This window comes from Clinocottus analis, unplaced genomic scaffold (genome assembly GCF_023055335.1).
Source record: "Clinocottus analis isolate CAN_PGR_092001 unplaced genomic scaffold, fCliAna1.0.p SCAF_4, whole genome shotgun sequence".
In the NCBI taxonomy this organism is placed as follows: domain Eukaryota; kingdom Metazoa; phylum Chordata; class Actinopteri; order Perciformes; family Cottidae; genus Clinocottus; species Clinocottus analis.
In genome coordinates this window covers 3,657,596-3,681,491 of record NW_027176153.1, presented here as the reverse complement: position 1 = coordinate 3,681,491, position 23,896 = coordinate 3,657,596, and the positions used below count along the sequence as shown (strand labels likewise).

The 23,896-nt window shown below is 45.7% G+C and overlaps 2 protein-coding genes across 4 annotated transcripts; both read left to right on the top strand.

The window, feature by feature from the left end:
• The first annotated feature begins 956 nt into the window (after nt 1–956).
• LOC137801197 (rho GTPase-activating protein gacO) lies at nt 957–4,223 on the top strand. 3 transcript variants are annotated; one of them, XM_068598638.1, is made up of 8 exons: nt 957–1,165; nt 1,668–1,841; nt 2,322–3,136; nt 3,212–3,383; nt 3,470–3,501; nt 3,574–3,709; nt 3,821–3,963; nt 4,100–4,223. In XM_068598638.1, the coding sequence occupies exons 3-8, from the start codon at nt 3,050–3,052 to the stop codon at nt 4,139–4,141; spliced, it is 612 nt and encodes a 203-aa protein (XP_068454739.1). In that variant the 5' UTR covers nt 957–1,165; nt 1,668–1,841; nt 2,322–3,049; the 3' UTR covers nt 4,142–4,223. The 3 variants fall into 3 exon arrangements, with proteins under 3 accessions (XP_068454739.1, XP_068454737.1, XP_068454738.1); XM_068598636.1 differs by having other exon boundaries at nt 3,470–3,709; XM_068598637.1 differs by lacking the exons at nt 957–1,165; nt 1,668–1,841 and having other exon boundaries at nt 2,438–2,479; nt 2,667–3,136; nt 3,470–3,709.
• Nucleotides 4,224–8,057: 3,834 nt separating this feature from the next.
• Nucleotides 8,058–21,487, top strand: fgd1 (FYVE, RhoGEF and PH domain containing 1). The gene is made up of 18 exons (XM_068598645.1): nt 8,058–8,324; nt 10,984–11,235; nt 11,319–11,517; nt 11,608–12,295; nt 12,812–12,901; nt 13,727–13,875; nt 14,438–14,594; nt 16,374–16,512; nt 16,747–16,805; nt 17,414–17,560; nt 17,646–17,738; nt 17,863–17,942; nt 18,064–18,094; nt 18,378–18,479; nt 18,652–18,780; nt 18,905–19,063; nt 19,279–19,422; nt 19,591–21,487. Exons 1-18 carry the CDS (start codon nt 8,267–8,269, stop codon nt 19,864–19,866), a joined length of 2,952 nt encoding a protein of 983 aa, XP_068454746.1. The 5' UTR covers nt 8,058–8,266; the 3' UTR covers nt 19,867–21,487.
• Nucleotides 21,488–23,896: the final 2,409 nt, after the last annotated feature.

The following is a 23,896-nucleotide window of genomic DNA, read 5'->3' as shown; positions in this document are numbered from 1 at the left end:
CCAATCACCCTCTCGGCAGAGCGGATGATGCGCTGCAGCCTGGCCTTGGCAGTGGCTGCAGCGTGCCAGACGGTGATGGAGGAGCAGAGGATGGACTCAATGATGGCGGTACTTCTATCTACCTTCTGCCGATATACATGCACTTGTACAAGTACTTCTATTTACCTCCTGCCTATATACATTCACTGGTACAAGTACTTCTATCTACCTCCTGCCTATGTACATTCACTGGTACAAGTACTTCTATCTACCTCCTGCCTATGTACATTCACTGGTACAAGTACTTCTATTTACCTCCTGCCTATATACATTCACTGGTACAAGTACTTATATGATACTTTCTACTGTACTACATCTCTGAGTAGATATTGTACTTTTTAATGTACTACACCTCTTATTTTTACTGGACTATGTCAGAGGCACATATTGTACATTTTGAAGTACTACACCTCAGAGATACATATTGTACTTTACTACTACACCTTACAGGTAAATATTTAACACAGATCCAGCTTTATTGGCCGACAAACACTGATGAGTACTGCACCTCCCATGATGCACTGCTGCCAGCTGCTCGGCTGAATGAACACGTGAATGACTAAAGTTTGTAATACCTCTCTGTATTACATCTCAGAGGTACATATTGTACTTTTTACTACTACACCTTACAGGTAAATATTTAACACAGATCCAGCTTTATTGGCCGACAAACACTGATGAGTACTGCACCTCCCATGATGCACTGCTGCCAGCTCCTCGGCTGAATGAACACGTGAATGACTAAAGTTTGTATTGTGGCGTTTTAATGGGCTTTACGTGATGAACGTAAAAGGGGCTCGTGACCTCTGACCGGGTGAAAACCGGGCTCTCTGATTGGCTGCGCAGGCTCGCTGTCCGACAACCTGAAGATGGCGGCTCAGGTGTGCGCGGTGCTGCTGCTGCTGAGCGGGTCTGTGCAGACCGGACTCCCCCACGGACCTGGACCCAGTCCAGACTCTGCGCGTGGCAGGGCGGAGCTTCAGCGCGTGCGCAGCCTCGCCGCCCAGTCCGGGTACGGAGGGTGTTGGGCGCGAGCTTTGGAGCACCTGGACACGCGCTGTAGAGACATGACGTCAGAGAGCCAGAGCCGGATGGCGCTCAGTTTCACCTTCTGTCACCTGAGCAGGTAAATCTGTTCATTATGAAGGAAGAGGTCTGATGGGACACGTCATGAATATCAATGATCTCGTTATAATAATAGTCATGTACGCAAACACTTAAATAGAAGTATTTGTACTTGTGTATTTCCATTACCTGCTACTTCATGTTATACTGCAGCAGCTTTAGGATCTATATAATATATAATAACTGTACTTCTCATACTTTTAGTAGTTCTGGCCTGTATGTACTGGTGTGTGTGTTTATTTATATATATATATATATATATATATATATATATATACATACACACACACACACACACACACACACACACATCGGTAATAATAATCAGTTAACCATCCATTTATTTAAAAGATAGCAGTGAAGTCTTGTATGAAAATATGTTCCACCTGTTCAGGTCATTAGTGAATTAGTTTAGAATCCTGTAATTATGACGTCATGAGGATGACGTCATGAGGATTTTAGAATCTACACCTTGTTTCTGACTGAAAATCTCTCTCTGTCAGCTCAGGCAGGGATTTCCCATCATGCCCTGAGAGGTCGGAGGTCAGCAGGTGTACGGCGGGTATGGACGCTGTGGCCTTTAACACCTACACCGAGTTCTTCACCCACACACACTCCATCTGTCACTTCCTGCAGTCTGAAACCTGGCAGAGTCGAGCCGAGAACACCATGTACAAGTGAGTCACCTGGACGGGTAACATGCACACAGGTAACACCTGGACGATTAACATGCACACAGGTAACACTTGGACGAGTAACATGCACACAGGTAACACCTGGACGGGTAACATGCACACAGGTAACACCTGGACGAGTAACATGCACTCAGGTAACACCTGGACGATTAACATGCACACAGGTAACACCTGGACGAGTAACATGCACACTGGTAACACCTGGACGGGTAACATGCACACAGGTAACACCTGGACAAGTAACATGCACACAGGTAACACCTGGACGATTAACATGCACACAGGTAACACTTGGACGAGTAACATGCACACAGGTAACACCTGGACGATCAACATTCACACAGGTAACACCTGGACATGTAACCCACACACACAAGTAACACCTGGACAAGTAACAGACAAACAGGTAACACCTGAATGGGTAACATACACACAGGTAACACCTGTTTGTCTGTCTCTCAGGTTGACGGAGAGTTCCGCAGGTGTAGCTGAGCAGCTTCAGTCCACTCGGCAGATGGCGGAGGAATTATTTGATGCCCAGACTGCTGCCTTACAGGTGCAGCATGATATTCTGAACAACGGCGAGGAGCTGAGAGTCACCCTGAGAGATTCTACCCAGGGTAAAGCACACAATCTATCGGCCTGCCTGTCTCTCCCCACCTGTCTCTCTCCCCACCTGTCTGTCGCTCTCTGTCCCCACCTGTCTTTCTCTCAGGTCTGCAGGCAGTGTTTTCAGAACTCAGCAGTGTCTCCAGAGAGCAGCAGGTGGCGCTGTCTGAACTCTTCAACAGAATTTCCTTCCTGCAGAGTTTCCTGCTGATGGAGGCTCATAGTCTGAGCTCCTCCTGCTACAACGCTGCTGCTCTCTGCACCTCCTTCCTCCTCACCTCCACCCAGCGTTCCTCTCGGGCCAGGTAACTCCTCCTCACATCCACATTCAGCCAGGTAACTCCTCCTTCTCATCGCCTACCTAAGCAGGTAACTCCTCCTCCTCACCTCCCACCTCAGCCAGGTAACTCCTCCTCACCTCCCACCTCAGCTACGTAACTCCTCCTCCTCACCTCCCACCTCAGCCAGGTAACTCCTGGTAGAGTTAGTTCTTGGGAGGATTAAGGTGTGTGTGTGTGTGTGTGTGTGTGTGTGTGTGTGTGTGTGTGTGTGTGTGTGTGTGTGTGTGTAGGTTGGTGTTGATGAGCTTGGTGTGTGTGAACTTCTACCTGGAGAGGAAGATCTACCAGTTTGTGATGAACTCTGATCATCCTGAACACACACATATGGTAAGTAGTCACACCTGACAGTTAAGCTTCTACAGCAGTTGTGTGTCATTGTTCTAAGTGTGTGTGTGTATGCAGGAGCTGGTCGGTGTCTACGCGAGTGTGTTGCGGCGCTTCATGGTGTGTGTAGCCGTGTGTGTCCTGCTGTACGTGTGTGTTGGGTACAGAGACCCCCTGCAGCAGAGTCTGCAGGTGCTGCAGCAGCTCAGAGAGACACAGAGGAGCCTGAAGGAGGCGCTACAGCACGCAGGTGAGTTTAGCTGCACCCATCTGTCTGTCTGACCGTCTGCCTGCCTGTCTGTCTGACCGTCTGCCTCTCTAACTGTCTGTCTGCAGAGTCTTTGGGGAAGCAACAAAAGACTGTGAAGGTGAGATCAGAAGTGATGTCACAGCAGAAAGTTACTTCCTGTTGCATCACTGGCCATTCACGTGTCTTCCAGATGAGAAGAAGAGAGGAGGAGGAGGAAGAGGAGAAGGAGGAAGAGGAGAAGGAGCAGATGGAGGAGGAGGAGGAGGAAGAGGAGGAGGAGATGTGCAGCATGTTGGTCCCAGACCTATCTCACCTCTCACACAGGGGTCAGTGCCTGTCTCACCTCTCACACATCGCTCGGTGCCTGTCTCACCACTCTGTCCACATATCTTTGGCAGGGTTGTTATTAACAGTACAAGTGTGTATTTGCACATCAGGTTGGAATACTGACAGTATTCTCAGCAGTACTGCCAACAGCTCAGCAGCTGACATCACCTTGCAGCAATACAATCCCCACAATGCTTCAGCGCAGAGCGCCCACTCCCCTCTGGTCTACAGCATCTTGGTGGAGGACAAAAAGGTAAATGTTTCCATGAACGCAGGATTTTAAATAAATGAATTAACTTTTCATTGTTCAGGAAAGAGATTTGACCTCTGCGTGACCTCTGATCTCTGTGTTTCTCTCGTCTGTCGGGATCTTCCTCCTGATTGGTCAGCCACGCTACAGCCTGCGGAGCAGAAGATCAGAGACTCGCTGAAGGACCCGGTCTCTTGGTTCACCTTTTTTTTTTAACCTGAATGTTTCTTTGAATATCAATAAAAGTGAATTCAATATTTTAAGTGACGCTTCTGTTCAGAGGAACCAGAACCTTCAGATCTTTGTTCTCAAAGACCGCTGATCTCCTGAATTCCTGAAGAACAGCCATGCATTGACTGTCTCACAGACGGTATGCAGAGCCTTGCAATGCACAGAACATCGTGAAAGCCGCTGCATGCTGTGCTAACATTTATTTGGCTCTTAAGAAACTCATAGATGTGTTGAAAGCACTCATAATTATTAATAATTATTAACTAGCATACAGTACATATATCCTCAAGTATCTATTGATTCGTATAAGTTAGATACTCTTTGGGCAAAAGCGTTGCAAATATTCGCAACGCTTTTGATGTGACTGCTGCTTTAGACTTTGCCATGATTATGATCTTGACTCCCTCATAACTCTGTTCATGATCATCTGCTGCTCCTCAGCAGAGATTTGCCTTGTTGTAGCGTTAGAACATCATGGATTCAGTGATCGACCCTTTCCCCTTTTTTTAAAGCAGACGGCACGCACAATTATTCTGGTGACTGACGTCTGGTTTGAATTAACAAGACCGTTTGAGCAAGGATCAGCTTTTATGAAACTGAGTTAGCCTGACTTTAAACCTTGCGGTAATTTAATCTGGAAAACAGGACATTTGATCGACTTAGTTAAACCACAAACAAGGAACGGGGCCCTGCTGACCAATGAAGTGTTTGTTGTGGTTTTCATGCATTTATAATTCAAAAGTATTCGAAAGACTTCAGCGTACAAACGGCTCGTTGTCGTTATTGTTGTCGTATCAGCCAGACGAGGAGGTGGCACCCTCTGCTGGCTGGAGGAGAGTCACATGGCCCCGAGGTTCATCTCGGCTGGTCTGAAGGAACCAATAGAGGAAATGAACTGCTGCAGGAATTCTCCTTCAGTTTTCCTTTTGCTTCAGATTTCAACCTCAAAGAAAGAAAGAAAAAAAAGGAGAGAAAATGAGAAACAGACCGCGGAGGAGGAGCAGGGAGCTGGTCTGGGATCAGATGTCTGGGCGGAGGAGGAGTTGTGGTGTCGGTCTGTAGCTCGCAGCAGATTTCACACAAAAGCTGAAGCTACTGAGCGAGAAGTCCAACTGTCTGTCTGTTTGGACAAAGCGACGCTGGAATGAAAGAACACAAAGGAAGAGGAAACTGAAGCAGGAGGAGCAATCAGGAGCAAACGTGAAGCTGAAGGAAAAGTGAAGCTGCTTTTGGAGCTGAGTCGGCACATTCTCCTTCAGGAGAAAAACTAGATCTGATCTGGGAGCAGTTTAAGCGTCGGGGAATCCCAAGTGGCTGAGCAGCCGCTGATCTGAGGAAAGTTCTTATCGTCGAATCACATCAGTGGATTCTGACCGACCGTCTGAGGAGACGAAGTCACGGAGACGACCCAACGTCCACGTCTTCTGAAGGAGTGACGGGAGGAGAGAGGGATGAGGGGGCGGGGGTGTGGGACGCTGACCTCCATGTGACCTCCGCCTGACCTCAACGGGACCTCATGACTTCATGAGATGTGATGAACCCTCGGAGGACTCAACAGGAAGTGACTCAAACGGAAACCTTCAGAACAAATGGATGGTTAAAAGGAAACGGATTATGAAGTGACACAAAGGCTGACCTTTGACCTGCCGACAGGGGTGGACCGACCGACCTGTGCGGCATGCAGCCGACCCGACCTCGCAGCATCTCGATCGGGTTCAGCCTCCACCCTCCTCCTGCTCCTCCCTCCTTTTCCAGACAGTTCAGTACCATGAGGTTCTCCTACCACCTGAGCAGCACCTCACCAGCACCAGCACACAGTAGCTCTGCCCACAGAACAGGTGAGTGAACTACAGCTGCCACTGTGACACAGGTCGACCGTTCATGATCCTGAAATCTGCAGAAACCAAACAGGAAGTGAACACAACATCACACACCATCACACAGAGTACCTGAGCAGGTAGAAAACGGAGTACCTGAGCAGGTAGAAAACGGAGTACCCAAGCAGGTAGAGTACCTGAGCTAGTAGAGAACCGAGTACCTTCTGCAGTGACTATGTTCTGAGCCGCATAATGTGACACATTTTACATGCGAAGCTTCTGGATGGAAAACGTGTGTAAAATCGATGCAGTGAACTCTGTGATCTCCCAGCATGCCGTGTGGCAGCACATGTAGATATGAATGAAGAGCTGAGGGTAAAAATAGACGATAGAGTGTGTGTGTGTGATATGTGTGTGTGTGTATGATTCCAGCTTATATCCTCACATCTCCTTAAATCTCTAAAATAAAACTGTTAACGTTGTCTTTAAACCAGACAAACAGCTAAAATCAGTCCAAAGACACATCAAGGACACGCACACATGCACACGCACACACTCTCTCTCTCGCCATTCATTGATGTCCTGGGGGGATGGCTGAGTGAGCTTGTCTCTGTTTGGGTCACTGGGTCGCTCGCTGTTGCTCTGGGGGGAGGGGTGTGTGTGTGTGTCTGTGTGTGTGTGTTTAAGAGAAAGAGGTCAGAGGTCAGCCTGTAGTTTATCTCCTTCCTTGCCAGACATTATGAGGGTGCGTTTGTTTTTCCTTCACCCAGTTGTATTGAAGTGTTTGGGTGCATTTGTTATTCAGCCTCAGCGGCGGGTGGAGTTTAACTTTCTCTCAGCACTGACAGTTTAGTAACGTGAGGGTGCGTTTGATTTGTTGTTCCTCAGTCGTAATTAACCTCTGACTTCCTCAGTGAGCAGGAGGTGTGTGTGTGTGTGTGTGAGTGTGGGGGGGGGGTGTTTTAAGTAACACTGACTGTGGGTATGTTTGATTCAAGTGTTGAAGACTTGGGGGGGGTGTTTGTTTTGGTCACCCTGTCTGTCTGTCTCTACAGGACCTGCAGCTTCTTAACCGGGGTGTGTTTGTTTTTCTTCATCATGACCTGACCCAGCTGTGGGGTAGAGTTACATCAGTTGTGTCTCCTACTCTAGTCAAGAGCGCTTGTTTCGCTGCAGGGACCAGCCTGTTGAGCTGTCAGGAGTTGATGAAATTCATTCACCTGATAATAATTAATTTTTAAGTTCATCGCTTTGCTAAAACGCAAACTAACAACAACATCCGTACTGTCTCTTTAAGACTAGAGGCCTTTCACTATGAAAGTTCAACAAAACCAGGAAATAACCTGATGATCTCAAAGTTATCAGGTTTAACTAAACCAGATAACCTGTTATCTCTGAGGTCATCAATAGTCCCTTTGAGGTCATCAAAGGTCATCAACCGTCCCTCTGAGGTAATCAGTAATACCTTTGAGGTCACCAGTAATACCTATGAGGTCACAAAAGGTCATCAATAGTTCTTCCAAGGTCATCAATTGTACCTCTGAGGTCATCAAAGGTGATCAATAGTCACTCTGAGGTCATTAATAGTACCTCTGTTGTCACCAATAGTCCATGTCACCAATCAACTATTGGTGACACCAGAGGTCATCTATTGTCCCTCCGAGGTCATCAAAGGTCATCAATAGTTCTTCAGTTTTAGTGGCTGCTTTTTTCAACAAATCTGATGACAATCTGATGGAGGACGACTTTCGGAAAAATGCCAGAAATCATCAAGTCACAAAGACTCTTTGAGCATCTTTTGAGCACCTTACCCTGAATATAAGAGGCTCTGATAATGGAATGCCTCTACTTTTATAGTAGTCTCTCTCTCTCTCTCTCTCTCTCTCTCTCTCTCTCTCTCTCTCTCTCTCTCTCTCTCTCTCTCTCCCTCTCTCTCTCTCTCTCTCTCTCTCTCTCTTTCTTTCTCTCTCTCCTCCTCTTCCTCCTCCTCCTCCTCCTCCCACCCTCCCTCTCTCTCTCCGCCCGCCGCTCACACACCGGGCAGCTCTCTGGACCAAACCGAGCGGATCTAACCGGGTTCTCCTGAAGCAGCAGCTCCCTCGGTCCGCCGTCGGTCCGTGATCCGGTCTGGACCATCGGCGTGAGCGTGTGTGAACGTGTGTGTGTGGGGGTGTGTGTGTGGGTGTGTGTGCGCGTGTGTTTCTTCTCCGTGCGTGGACCGGGAGAGCCGCTCTCTCTCCGCACCAACATTCTCTTTAATGACCGGATTTGTGTTTTGCTGCGCGATGTACATGGACAGAAGCAGCCTGAGCCGAGGTGAGTACCGTGTACTGCGTGTACTGCGTGTACATGTACACATCTGCACCGTGTACCGATTTACCTGCTGAGCGCCGCTGCACGAGCACGTGCACACACGAGCGCGCGCCGAGTCGCGCCGCAGCCCCCTCGCGTCTTATTCTCGTGTTTAATGTTCGGTCATGTGTATAAATCTGTATATTCATAATATACCGGGGGGGGGGGGGGGGGGGGGGTTGGGAATGACATGCGCGCGCTCACAGAGGGTGTTGTGCACGCGCACATACTGACCGACATCTCGCCGCAGTCTCGTGGCTGCATGATGCTGCAGATGTTCTGATCGCATCAAACACATCGATCCATAGCATCGATCGCATATTCCATCACGAATATTAAGCACCCGACCGAATGTCAGCTGATCGCCATGTTCGATTTCACCAGACAGCAGGCCGTATGTGTGTGTGCGTGTGTGTGCGCGTGGGTTTGTGCGTGTGCGCGCGTGCGTGTGTGATTGATTGGCTCTTAATCCAATGATTTAAAATGTGGATGCTGATGGAGATGTGAGTTATTCGTGTGGGTTTGTTTCTGCAGACAGACGGACACACCCCCCATTCACACACACACACACACACACACACACACACACACACACACACACACACACAGTGCGTTTGGTGTAATCGCAGCTTAAGTACGAGAACCACCTTAAAAGGGCATGTGGAACCTCATCAATTGCAAACTAGAACCTCATCAGTGACTACAGGAACTATGTCAATGAACGCTAGAGCCTCATAAATGTAAACTAGAACCTCATAAATGGACACTAGCACATCATAAATGAACATTAGAACCTCATAAATAAACACTAGAACCTCATAAATGAACACTAGAACCTCATAAATAAACACTAGAACCTCATGAATGAACATCCCGTCGCCTCATGTCTATTTGAAGGTCGATAGGAGAACCAACAAACCGCCAGTCAGCAGGTTTGGTTCCACGTCGTTCATCTTCATGTATTTGAATTATCACACAGCTTTCTCTGTGTGTGTGTGTGTGTGTGTGTGTGTGTGTGTGTGTGTGTGTGTGTGTGTGTGTGTGTGTGTGTGTGTGTGTGTGTGTGTGTGAGTGTGTGAGAAATGGTGCTGCAGCAGACTGGAAGTATTAAAGGAACAGTCCAACAATTTTAGGAAACCCTCTTGTTCAGTACAGAGACGGATCCACGACATGGTTAGCCTAGCTTAGCACAAAGACTGGAGTCAGATGGCAACTGCTAGTCTAGCTTAGCACTGGAGTCAGGGGGAAATTGGCAAAAAGACGAGTCAGGGGAAAACTGCTAGCCGAGCCTTGGTGTAAGAAGGATTCTGGGTAATGTAGTGTTTCAGTCTGCACAGACTGAGTTACTGACAGGAGAATAAAAATGACTGACTGTTGGTCTGAACTGAAGAAAATCAGTTAACTGCCTGAGACTGCTGTTATAAATACACACACACACACACACACACACACACACACACACACACACACACACAGACCCACAGAGACACACACACTTACACACACACACCATCTGCTTTAAATTAGCCTGTTGATGTTTTCCCATGACCTCTCCCTTCATGTTCACACACAGCAGCTCCCACTGTTGTTTATTTTATTTAGTTACAATATTTGTTATTTTAATAATATAAAATATCAATCTGTTTATTCTATTGTTTTTCCTGTTAGATCAATAAACATTAAATCTCTTATTGAAACTACAATGTCTTTATAAGAGGACATAGACGTTGTTTGTTTCTGAGCCTTTGAAGCCTCCAGGTCAGCGTTACGGTCGCCGCCATCTTGTTTTTATCAACCAGTGAACAGGAAGTGACCATATGTGGACTGAGGAGGAATGTAGAGACCTGTCAATCACTTTGTAGCCTTGGCTTTGATCAAAGTAGTATTATTTGCTGAGTACTATGAGGTAGTATCAATATAGTTGTACTATTAGAGTAGTACTATTAAATATTATTATTAAAGCAGTACTACTATTAGATAAGCGCTATTAGAGTATCAGAATCTGAATATGAATCACTTTTTATGGCCATGTAAATTTTCACGTACATGGAATTTGACTACGGTACTTTCTTTGCTCTTTGTACATTTACAAAAGATGAATACAAAAGACAAAAAAAAGTGCTAGAGTAGTACTATTAGAGAGTACTGTACTATTACAGTAGGTATGTTAGAGGAATTAGATAACTATTACTAGCGTAGTGCTATTAGAGAGTATTATTAGAGTAGTACTATTACAGTAGTTATATTAGAGTAGTACGATTAGATAAGTGATATTAGATAAGTGATCTTAGAGTAGTACTATTAGAGTAGTTATATTAGAGTAGTACTATTAGAGTAATAGTATTCGAGTAGTACTGTCAAATAAATGTTATTAGAGTAGTACTATTACAGTAGTTATATTAGAGTAGTAGTATTAGAGTAGTACTATTAAATAAATGCTATTAGAGTAGTACTATCAGAGTATGTTAAATATTTCATATCATGTATAATCTTGTGATCAAACAGGTAAATCTTTATATATAAAAACATGGAGGTTTTTTCATTCAAATCAAAAGGCTTTTATTTTGGTGTCAGTGGGTGTGGCCTCTGTGTCATGTGATCACCATTCTGACCTGCCCCTCAGGTCCCTCCTCCTCCTCCAGCCCCAGTTTGCTGACTAAGAGTCTGTCCCTGGAGCCGCCCTGCTCCCCGTGCGGCCACCAGGGGGCGCTGGACGCCGACGCCCCCCAGCAGCAAAGCTTCTTCCCGGGGTCCAGCTCCTCGTCGTCAGGCCCCGCCTCTCTGGAGGGGGGGGCGGGGCCAACAGAGCCGCCAGCTACCACAATAACACCACCGAGCAAGAGCCGGCCGCCGCTGCCCGGACCTAAGCCTCAGGGTGAGCTCTAAATGTTTGATCTAAATAAGTAAATGTTTAACAATCAATGACACATATTGATCCTTAATCCCGCCCCTCCTCAGTCCCCCCGAAACCCCCTCACCTTCAGCAACAGGCGGGGGTGTCGAGGCCACGCCTCCGGGCTCCGGACAAGCCCCTCCCCCCGACCCCGCCATGCAGACCCCTCCCGGCGGACCCACGAGGGGGCCGGACTCCGCCCACACGCGCAGATGGCACCGCCTCTCCAACCTGCGTCCTGTCACTCATCGAGAAGTTTGAGCGGTGAGTTGTGATTGGTCCGAGGACTAGTGAGGTCATCGATATGAAATTAGATGTTAATGTGTGTGTGCGTGTCTGTGTGTGTGTGTGTAGGGAGCAGATCATCGTGGTCCCTGACATCTCAGGGGGGGCTCTGTGTCCCCGCCCCCTCGACCCCCCCTCCTCTCGACCTTCATCTCCGGCCCCGCCCCCACCGAAGGAGGAGCCGCCCCCTGAGGTCAAAGGTCATGATGACATCACACTCGGGGAGGATGGGGAGGAGAGGGACCTACACGATGACGATGATGATGAAGATGAAGATGATGAAGAAGAAGAAGAGGATGATGATGATGATGAAGAGGATGAAGAGCTGGCAGCATGCCGGGACCTCCATCAGAAGCGTCTCTCTATGGAGTCGGGTTACAGCGACGTGGCCGCAGTGGAGATGAGGGAGCCGCCCCTTGACCAATCAGAGCTCCCCTCGGAGCGCCTGTCCCTCCCCTCCTCGCAGACGGAGGGCAAGCTGGCCAATCGGGACAGCGGCATCGACAGCATCAGCTCGCCGTCGCACAGCGAGGAGCTCTGCTTCGCCGGTGTGGACGACGGAGGTGTGGCCTACCCCTGCAGCCCCGCCCTCCTGCCCCGCCTCTCCAGCTCGTCCTCGTATGCGGGAGAGGCAGGTGGCGGGGCCAGGAGGAGGCGGGACTTCTCTGAGGAGGGAGACAGCGACCTGGAGGAGGAGGAGGCGGAGCTAACTCTGGTGCTGCCCCCCCCGAAAACAGACAGACAGGACTCTGTGGAGGTGAGACAGGACGGTGGCCTGAAAGGGACACGAGTCACAAACAGGACGTTGTCCTTTATTCCTTGTATTAGTATTTCCGTTATCAGTAGTATTAGTATTACAAGTAGTAGTATTTGTATTAGTATCAGTAGTGTTAGTAATAGTATAAGTAATAGTAGGAGTATTTGTATTAGTAGTATTCGTATTTGCATTAGTAGTATTTGTATTTGGAGTATTTGGAGTAGAATTATTAGTAGTTTTTGTCTTAGTCGTAGTAGTAGTAGTATTTGTAGTATTTGATTTGGTGTAAGTAGTATTTTTATTATTGTTATTATTATTAATAATATTTATATTGTAGTATTTGTAGTTGTTGTATTCATACTACTTCTAGCAGTAGCAATAATTGTAGCAGTAGTATTAATAGTATTATAGGTAGTCGTATTGTTATTGTTTTCATTATATGACACTAGTACGACCCTCTCTCTCTGTCTCTCTCTCTCTCTCTCTCTCTCTCTCTCTCTCTCTCTCTCTCTCCAGCTGTCTGTCCAGCAGAGAGTTTTCAACATCGCTAATGAGCTGCTCCACACTGAGATCGCCTACGTCTCCAAGCTCCACCTCCTCGATCAGGTGAGTTCATGTCAGATCACAAACCTGAATACATAATAGTGTCATATAATATATATATATATATATATATATATATATATATATATATATATATATATATATATATATATATATATGTATATATATATGTATATGTATATATATATATGTATATATATATATATATATATATATATGTATATATATATATATATATATATATATATATATATATATATATATATATATATATATATATACACATATCTATATCTATATATATAGACCTTTGACCCCAGAACAAGAGCAATATCCACCACCTTCAGAGTACACTCACAGCATATAACAGCTTAAAAGCAATATTTAAAGCCTTTATTTTCATGCATAAAAAAACATCAGACATTTTTTTAACACTTCTAAAAAAAATTGATGATTTTACATGATTTTTATTTTGTGAAAATAATCTATATATCTATATACATAGAGATAGATATATCTATCTATCTATCTATCTATATATATATATATATATATATATATATATATATATATATATATTTATCTATATATATCTTTATATATATATACATATATATATAAATATATATATATATATATATATATATATATATATATATATATATATTTATCTATATATATCTTTATATATATATACATATATATATAAATATATATATATATATATATATATATATATATATATATATATATATATATATATATATATATATATATATATATAGATATATAAATACAGATGAAACGTATGGTCAGGTCAGACCATAGTACACACCTGGTTACCGTGGCCACCGCTCTCTCCTGCAGGTGTTCTGTGCCCGCCTCCTGGAGGAGGCTCGGTCCCGCTCCTCCTTCCCCGGTGACGTGGTTCAGGGCATCTTCTCCAACATCTGCTCCATCTACTGCTTCCACCAGCAGTTCCTCCTGCCGGCGCTGCAGAAGCGCATGGAGGAGTGGTGAGGCCTGCTGCTGCTCTTGCTCCTGCTCCTCCTGTTCCTCCTGCTCCTGCTCTTTCTTCTCCTCCTCCTTGTCCTCATGCCTCCTGCTCCTCCTCACGCCTCCTCCTTATTCTTCTACTCCTCCTCCTCCTGATCCTCCTCATTCCTCCTGCTCCTCCTCCTCATGCCTTTTCCTCCTTCTGCTCATCCTGCTCCTCACGCCTCCCCACAACTCCTCCTCACGCCTCCCCACGCCTCCTCCTCCTTCCGCTCCTCCTCCTCACGCCTCCCCCTCCTCCTCCTCCTCTTTCTCCTCCTCCTCATGCTTTCTGCTCGTCCTCCTCACGCCTCCTCCTCCTCCTCCTTCTGCTCCTCCTCATGCTTTCTGCTCCTCTTCCTCACGCCTCCTCCTCCTCCTCCTCTTTCTCCTCCTCCTCATGCTTTCTGCTCGTCCTCCTCACGCCTCCTCCTCCTCCTTCTCCTCCTCCTCATGCTTTCTGCTCGTCCTCCTCACGCCTCCTCCTCCTCCTCATGCTTTCTGCTCCTCTTCCTCACGCCTCCTCCTCCTCTTCCTCCTCAGGGACTCTAACCCCCGGATCGGTGACATCCTGCAGAAGCTGGCTCCGTTCCTGAAGATGTACGGAGAATACGTGAAGAACTTTGACGGAGCGATGGAGCTGCTGAGCGTGTGGACGGAGCGGTCCACTCCTTTTAAGGGCATCGTGCAGGAGATCCAGGTGAGAGGGCGCAGTGGGGGTACTGTGTGTACTTGTGTACTTATGTTCTGTGTGTACTGTGTGTGTATAATGTGTGTACTTATGTTTTGTGTGTAAAACGTGTGTGCTGTGGGTATAACGTGTGTACGTGTGTGCTGTGTGTATAAACTGTGTACGTGTGTGCTGTGTGTATAACGTGTGTACGTGTGTGCTGTGTGTATAACGTGTGTACGTGTGTGCTGTGTGTATAACGTGTGTACGTGTGTACTGTGTGTATAAACTGTGTACTGTGTGTATAACGTGTGTAGTGTGTGCTGTGTGTATAATGTGTGTAGTGTGTACTGTGTGTATAACGTGTGTAAGTTTGTGCTGTGTGTTCTGTGTGTATAACGTGTGTATAACGTGTGTAATGTGTGCTGTGTGTATAACGTGTGTAGTGTGTACTGTGTGTATAACGTGTGTACGTGTGTGCTGTGTGTATAACGTGTGTAACTGTGTGCTGTGTGTATAACGTGTGTACGTGTGTGCTGTGTGTATAACGTGTGTACGTGTGTACTGTGTGTATAAACTGTGTACTGTGTGTATAACGTGTGTAGTGTGTGCTGTGTGTATAATGTGTGTAGTGTGTGCTGTGTGTATAACATGTGTAGTGTGTGCTGTGTGTATAACGTTTGTAGTGTGTGCTGTGTGTATAACGTGTGTTGTGTGTATAACGTGTGTAGTGTGTGCTGTGTGTATAACGTGTGTAGTGTGTACTGTGTGTATAACGTGTGTAGTGTGTGCTGTGTGTATAACGTGTGTAGTGTGTGCTGTGTGTATAACATGTGTAGTGTGTACTGTGTGTATAACGTGTGTACGTGTGTATTGTGTGTATAACGTGTGTAGTGTGTGCTGTGTGTATAACGTGTGTAGTGTGTGCTGTGTGTATAACGTGTGTAGTGTGTGCTGTGTGTATAACGTGTGTAGTGTGTACTGTGTGTATAACGTGTGTAGTGTGTACTGTGTGTATAACGTGTGTACGTGTGTACTGTGTGTATAACGTGTGTAGTGTGTACTGTGTGTATAACGTGTGTACGTGTGTGCTGTGTGTATAACGTGTGTACGTGTGTACTGTGTGTATAACGTGTGTAGTGTGTACTGTGTGTATAACGTGTGTAGTGTGTACTGTGTGTATAACGTGTGTAGTGTGTACTGTGTGTATAACGTGTGTAGTGTGTACTGTGTGTATAACATGTGTAATGTGTACTGTGTGTATAACGTGTGTAGTGTGTACTGTGTGTATAACGTGTGTACGTGTGTACTATGTGTATAACGTGTGTACGTGTGTGCTGTGTGTATAACGTGTGTAGTGTGTACTGTGTGTATAACGTGTGTAGTGTGTACTGTGTGTATAACATGTGTAGTGTGTACTGTGTGTATAACATGTGTAGTGTGTGCTGTGTGTATAACGTGTGTAGTGTGTACTGTGTGTATAACATGTGTAATGTGTACTGTGTGTATAACGTGTGTAGTGTGTACTGTGTGTATAACGTGTGTACGTGTGTACTATGTGTATAACGTGTGTACGTGTGTGCTGTGTGTATAACGTGTGTAGTGTGTACTGTGTGTATAACGTGTGTAGTGTGTACTGTGTGTATAACATGTGTAGTGTGTACTGTGTGTATAACATGTGTAGTGTGTGCTGTGTGTATAACGTGTGTACGTGTGTACTGTGTGTATAACATGTGTAGTGTGTGCTGTGTGTATAACGTGTGTACGTGTGTACTGTGTGTATAACGTGTGTACGTGTGTGCTGTGCAGCGGGAGGAGCGCTGCAAGAACCTCACTCTGCAGCATCACATGCTAGAACCCGTTCAGAGGATTCCTCGCTACGAGCTGCTGCTCAAAGACTATCTGCACCGGCTCCCCGAGGACGCCCCGGACCACCGGGACGCCCAGAGTACGTAAACAAACGCACCCGCTGGGATGTTGTGGGAATGTTAAAATATTTCAAGAATAGTGAATTTTTTAATATATATTTTAAGAATAATTTCTAATAAAACAAAATATATATTTCAAGAATATTGTGATTAAAAAAAAAAAATCAAGAATACTTTTTAATGATAAAATATATAGTTCAAGAATACTGTGAAAAAAAAGTAAAATGGTGGTCACACGACCTTCATTTCTGCAGAGTCTCTGGAGCTCATCGCCACAGCAGCAGAGCACTCCAACGCTGCCATCAAGAAGATGGTGAGACGCCTGTCTCTCTCTCTCTACTTGTGTCTCTCTACCTGTCTCCTTCTCTACCTGTCTCCTTCTCTACCTGTCTCCTTCTCTACCTGACTCCTTCTCTGCGTGTCTCCATCTCTACCTGTCTACCTGTCTCCCTCACTTTATCTGTCTCCCTCTCTACCTGTCTCCATCTCTACCTGTCTCCCTCACTATCTGTCTCCTTCTCTACCTGTCTCCTTCTCTACTTGTCTCCATCTCTACCTGTCTCCCTCACTATCTGTCTCCTTCTCTACCTGTCTCCTTCTCTACTTGTCTCCATCTCTACCTGTCTCCTTCTCTACCTGTCTCCCTCACTACCTGTCTCCTTCTCTACCTGTCTCCTTCTCGACCTGTCTCCTTCTCTACTTGTCTCCATCTCTACCTGTCTCCTTCTCTACCTCTCTACCTGTCTCCCTCGCTTTACCTGTTTCCTTCTCTACCTGTCTCCTTCTCTCTCTGTTTCCCTCTATTTATCTGTGTCCCTGTCTACCTGTCGCTCTCTGTCTCCCTCTATTTATCTGTCTCCCTCTCTACCTGTCTCTCTCTCTGCCTGTCTGTCTCCCTGACTCCTGTCTCCCTCTCGTCAGGACCGCATGAGGAAGCTGCTGCAGGTGTACGAGCTGCTGGGCGGAGAAGAAGACATCGTGAACCCGACCAACGAGCTCATCAAGGAGGGACACATCCTGAAGCTGTCCAACAAGAACGGGACCACGCAGGACCGGCACCTCCTGCTGGTATGCTCCTCCTCCCCATCCTCCTCCTCCTGCATCTCCATGTCATAGGTTCACCTCCTCTGACTGCCTGTCTCTCTCTCTGTAGTTCAACGACAGGTTGCTGTACTGTGTCCCTAAGCTGCGTCTGATTGGTCAGAAGTACGGCGTCCGCGCTCGCATCGATGTGGACGGGATGGAGGTGAGACAGCATCCGCTGAGTGACACTGAGTGGAGCCTCTCTCTCCTTTTTTCTCTCTCTCTACGTCCACCTGTCTCACTCTTTGTTCCCCTGTGTCTCTCTTTCTCTCTCTCTCTCTGTCCAGCTGAAGGAGACCAGCGGCGTTGCAGCATCCAGGACATTCCTGGTGTCTGGAAAACAGAGATCCCTGGAGCTGCAGGCCAGGTACAGACAGACAGACAGACAGACAGACAGACAGACAGACAGACAGACAGACAGACAGACAGACAGACAGACAGACAGACAGACAGACAGTAGTTTTCTCACATATGTTCTGTGTCTGCAGGACTGAGGAGGAGAAGAAAGACTGGATTCAGGTAAAGACTCACTTGTCTGCAGTGATGTCACGATGTCCTCCAGCATCCTGTGACATCACTGGTGGGCGTGGTTTCTGTAAATGTGTGGGCGTGGTTACTGTAAATGTGGTTGTGGTTACTGTGACTGTGTGGGCGTGGTTACTGTGACTGTGTGGGCGTGGTTACTGTGACTGTGTGGGCGTGGTTACTGTGACTGCGTGGGCGTGGTTACTGTGACTGTGTGGGTGGGGTTTCTGCAACTGTGTGATGTCACTAAACACAAAAGTTAACCCCGTGTGTTCAGGCCATCCAGGCGACAATCCAGAGGCACGAGCAGACCATGGAGAGCTTCAGGCACCTCACTTGCTCCCTGAGGGACGACGAGTCCACGCCGCCACACTCCCCGGTAATGCTGGTCCTAGATCAGACTCTACTGGTTGGACACCAGAGTCTACTGAACCTAGACTAGACTCTACGTATGGTAAAGATGTGATGTTAAAGTAGAGTCCTTCTCTCTCTCTCTCTCTCTCTCTCTCTCTCTCTCTCTCTCTCTCTCTCTCTCTCTCTCTCTCTCTCAGAGCTGTGTGGAACTGGGAAAACGAGCTCCGACTCCCATCAGAGAGAAGGAGGTGACTCTGTGTATGAAATGTCAGGAGCCGTTCAACTCCATCACCAAGAGACGCCACCACTGCAAAGCCTGTGGCCACGTGAGTTCATCAACATCTCATAATAAACGCGTTGTACTTTTCACTGTACTACATCTCAGAGGTACATGTAGCACTTCATAGTGTACTAATGAGGTACACATAAACACTTGTTCGTTGCCCCCAGGTGGTTTGTGGGAAATGTTCCGAGTTCCGCGCTCGTCTTTCGTACGACAACAACCGCACCAACCGAGTCTGCATCGACTGCTACGCCATGTTGGTGGGGATGTCGACTTCACCCGCTGCACTGAGCAGCAGCACCCAGAGGAGACGCTCCATCCTGGAGGTTAGTGTGACATTACGGTGACATTACGGTGACATCACGGTGACATCACGGTGACATTACGGTGCCATCAACGTGACATCACTGTGACTTCACAATGACCTCACGATGACATCACTGCGACATCATTGTGACATCACTGTGACATGATTCTGACATGAGTGTTACATCATTGTGACATCACCGTGACCCTCTTCGTCTGTCTCTCATTGCCATAGAAACAGGCCTCCCTGGCCGCTGAGCACAGTGTGATCTGCAGCTTCCTGCACCACATGGAGAAAGGAGGCCGCGGCTGGCAGAAGGCCTGGTTCGTTATCCCTGAGAACGAGCCGCTGGTGCTCTACGTCTACGGAGCGCCACAGGTACGTCTACAAGATGAAGAGGAGGCGGTGTGAGGAGGAGATAAGAGGAGGTGTGAAGATGAGGTGTGAGGAAGTTTGAGGAATACTTGAGGTTTGAGGATATATTACCCATGATGTTCTCTGAGCATCATGCAGATGTAGCAGATGTATTGATCGTCTCTCCTCCAGGACGTGAAGGCCCAGCGCAGCGTTCCTCTGATTGGCTTCGAGGTCTCTCTTCCTGAGTCATGTGACCGGCTGGAGCGACGCCACGCCTTCAAGATCTCCCAGAGTCACCTGACCCTGTACTTCAGCGCCGAGGGGGAGGAGCTTCAGCGGCGGTGGATCGACGTCCTGCTGAGGGCTGGGAGGGGGGAGGAGCCTCAGGTGCACCGGCCAATTGCAGAGAGTCTGGAAGAGGAGGGGGAGGAGCTGGTGGCTGCAGCGGAGGAGGAGAACACGTGATCCTATTGAACGAGGAAAGATGACCACGGTGACGATCCGTCTCTATTAGAAACCATTACAAAACCAGTACATACTGACACACACTCACATACACACACACACACACACACACACACACACACACACACACACACACACACACACACACACACACACACTGCATGATTCCTTTTCGCTGTCAGACACAAGATGGTGTCTCTCTCCTCTTCACCTTGTTTTTTCTTTTCCTGCACTGTGATGCAGTGAGGTGGGCGGAGCGTCTTCTCACAGGAAACATGACAACCACTGTGTTTTTATCTCCCCTCCGTTTGGTCTGAAACACTACAGTACCCATAAGCCTCAGCTGCTGCTGCTATGGAGACGCGCACACTATCCGTAAGAAGCTCTCTGATTGGACGTTTCCTGGAACATGAAACTGCTGTGATGAACAATCTCAGTCTCTGATTGGATGGTACCGGACTTTGCGGTTTACGTCCAACACTAACGTTCAGATGCAGGAAGCAGGAAGTGGTTCAGTCGGTCCACATCCCCTCAGTTTGGTCTTAAAGACTAAAGTACCCAGAAGCCTCAACCGCCGTCTGCTTCATGTCTCAGAGAGTTTAAAGAACGTTGGCGTCAGACGTTTATCTGGTGTTTTAAATAACTGGCTAAGATCAACAATGTCATCTAAGCTGGACCAGGAACAGGACCTGGACCAGGACCAGGACCAGGACCTGGACCTGGACCAGGACCAGGACTGATTGAGTTCTGGTCCCTGACAGACTTACGACAACATCAACAACACAATAAAAACTGCGAACTTCATCAATGGATTAAAGCACATGATGGACACTTGTCTGGCACCTGGCGAACATCTGTCGGACACCTGTTGGACACTCGTCTTACACATGATGAACACCTGTTGACACAATAAACAACAGATTCTTCACGTTTTTGAAAAGATAAGATTTCTGGTTTCCTGAAAACAGGAAGTAGATCAACAGATGAAAGGAGGAAACCCAAAAGAAAAAGAAGACGACAAACGTGTCCTCTTTGAATGCACTTAAAAGACGTTTTAATGTTTGACGTTTCCCCTGAAGAAAAACTTTTTTAACTTTGACTTTTAAACCTGCCAATCAAAGCACCTGTCCGGAGAGGAACTACGCTTCCCAACAGCCTCTGCTACATTCGACCCGAAGCCTCTCTTCCGTCTGCTGGAGAAGTCTGGTACTGCAGGGTTCTTTTTAAGTCCCTGAATACAGACATCTTTATTTTATTTACTTATTATTCATTTCTTTTGAACATCAACGTTTAGTTTCCATGAATCCCAAGTTCACGACTTCAAAAGTCCACTTAAAACTAAAAAAGACTTCGGACATCGTGTTGTCTCAAAGGGTCAGAACACAGTTTGGAACACAAAGTCGACTTCATGACCAACGTTTAGTTTTTATTTGAACTTTTTATTCCACCAACGTTGGTTTGTTTGTTTGAGGTTAAAAAAGTCACGAGGCTGAAATCCTCAGAGGACGTTCAGATGATGATGACGATGGTGAAGTCTACGTTTACATGCACAACATATTCTGTAATTTAACGTTATTTAAACAGACAGTTTACTTTATTGTTATAAACTCTTATTGTGAAATATGAGCTTCATCTGATATATATATATATATATATATATATATATATATATATATATATATATGTATATATATATGTGTATATATATGTGTATATATATGTGTATATATATATGTGTGTATATATATATATATATATATATATATATATATATATATATATATATATATATATATATATATATTAAACACACATTAGATCAAATATTTGTGTTTTTGTGAGACATTTACATTTGAAGACGTCACTTTGGACAGTGAGCAATTCTTTTTATCAACCAGACGACTGATCGATTATGGAGAAGAAAAATTAACTGAGATTGAACATACGAGACTTCTGATGGAGGACTGATGAAGATGAAGAAGATGATTTTGCTTTTTGGACTTGTATGTAAAACGTTTATGGAGGAGTTTTTTTAAACGGACGAGATCAGAGGTCAGATGGACCCAATGAATCAAGCAATTAGACGCCGTCGACCCCAAAAGGGTAGTTTTTATCTCGTCACTCCCAGCGGTTCATATTTCTCCCTCCGATTTCTCTTGAAACTTTTGGACAAAGTGTTTTGATAGTGAAAAGATTATTGATATGATTATTGTTATTCTGATGAATCTGTCTGATGAACTGATGTTTCTGTGTTTATGAGTCCGGGTTGTGTTTGATGTTTGTTTGATGCAAGTTTGATGCAAGAAGAAAACAAAGAGTAAAGAGTTTGTAAATATAATTTATTCTACCGTGACCTCCTCGGTCATGTGACTATGTAAAAGTTAAAGGTCAACGCTCGCAATATCCCCCCACAGCCAGAGCCGATCAGACTGTTTGTGTTTCAGCGGCGGCCATGTTGGTTCCACAGTTTAGATTATCGGCTAACAGGGTGAAGCTAAAAGGAACAATCTGAGGTTTTATGTTTCACATCACGTCTTTGTGCTAAGCTAAATGTTAAGCTATCAGTTTACCCCTGCTTCCAGCCTTCGTGCCAAGCTAAGCTATCAGTTACCTCCCTGTCTCCAGTCTTTGTGCTAAGCTATCAGTTTACCCCTGTTTCCAGCCTTGGTGCTATGCTAAGCTAGCAGTTTACCCTTGCTTTCAGCTTTTTTGCTAAGCTAGGCTATCAGTTACCTCCCCGTCGCCAGTCTTTGTGCTAAGCTAGCAGTTCCACTTGCTGCTGTCTTTGTGCTAAGCTAGGCTAGCAGTTTTCCCCTCCTTGTTGTGTTTGTGCTAAGCTAACAAGTTTCCCCTCCTTTCTGTATTTGTGCTAAGCTCGGCTAACCAGGTCCTGAACACACAGATGAAACGTTTTAAAACTTGATTCATGAAGTTGTTGAGCTGCGTCACTAACACGGTGCTTGGTCTGGTCGTGGCTCTGGTTGTCCTGTGGTGTGATGACCTCCTTTACTGGGAACGAAGGAAGTAACCAGTAACTCCGCCTTATAGTATCCATAATCACCAGTTGTCTCGATGTGGTGGAAAACATTTTACAGTTCAGTCTGAGTGACTTGTGTTGAGCAGTTGTTTACTTTACGTTCTATTTACAGAGAGTTTTGCAGACTGGTTCCAGCCAGTCTGGACTGGTTCTGAATGGTTCTGACTGGTTCTGACCAGTGTGTTTATGATGCAGTTGATTGTGTTGTATCAGTGTGCACTTTCTCTTCATGTGCCAAAGCACGTTTTCAAAACTACACAGTATTCCGTATACAGAGCTTGTGTTATTGGCTAATATATCAGATTATGTTTCAGTATATTTCTTGTTGTTGCTTTGGGCTACCAGTTCATAGCCAGTCCCAGTCTCTGACACCAGTTGGAGCCGGTCATACCCAGAGACGAACAGGAGGTTATTACACAAGCGAGCTGTAGCTCGGAGGCCAAACATTAAAGACCACCTTAGCTAAACACTCGCTAACAGGCCAGGAGATATAGAGATATAAAGATATGAAGATATACATACATGGAGATATAAATATATAGAGATTTGAAGATATAAAGATATACATGAATGGAGATATAAAGATATGAAGAAATAAAGATGTGAGGATATAAAGATATAAAAAATATTAAGATGAAGAAATAAAAATGTGAAGACATAAAGATATTAAAATATAAACATCTCATTCCTGATTTTAGTCGTTTTAGTCACTTGTGTTTCTGGTTCGTCTCTTGTTATAACCGCCCGTCAGCAGAACCAGTGAATTGCGACTTTAACCAGTAAGAACACGTTTTAATTGGTTTATTTACAGCCAGTGAGAACCGGTTATGACCGTGTTTTAACCGCTTTTAACTTGTTATAACAGCTTCTAACTGGTTTTATCTGGTTCTATCTAGTTTTAACCGGTTCTAACTGGTCAGAGCTGGTTCTGTTCTGTGTATTTCGCCTTACAGTTTTATTGAACCTTTCTTGTGCCAAATCAGACGAGTTGAT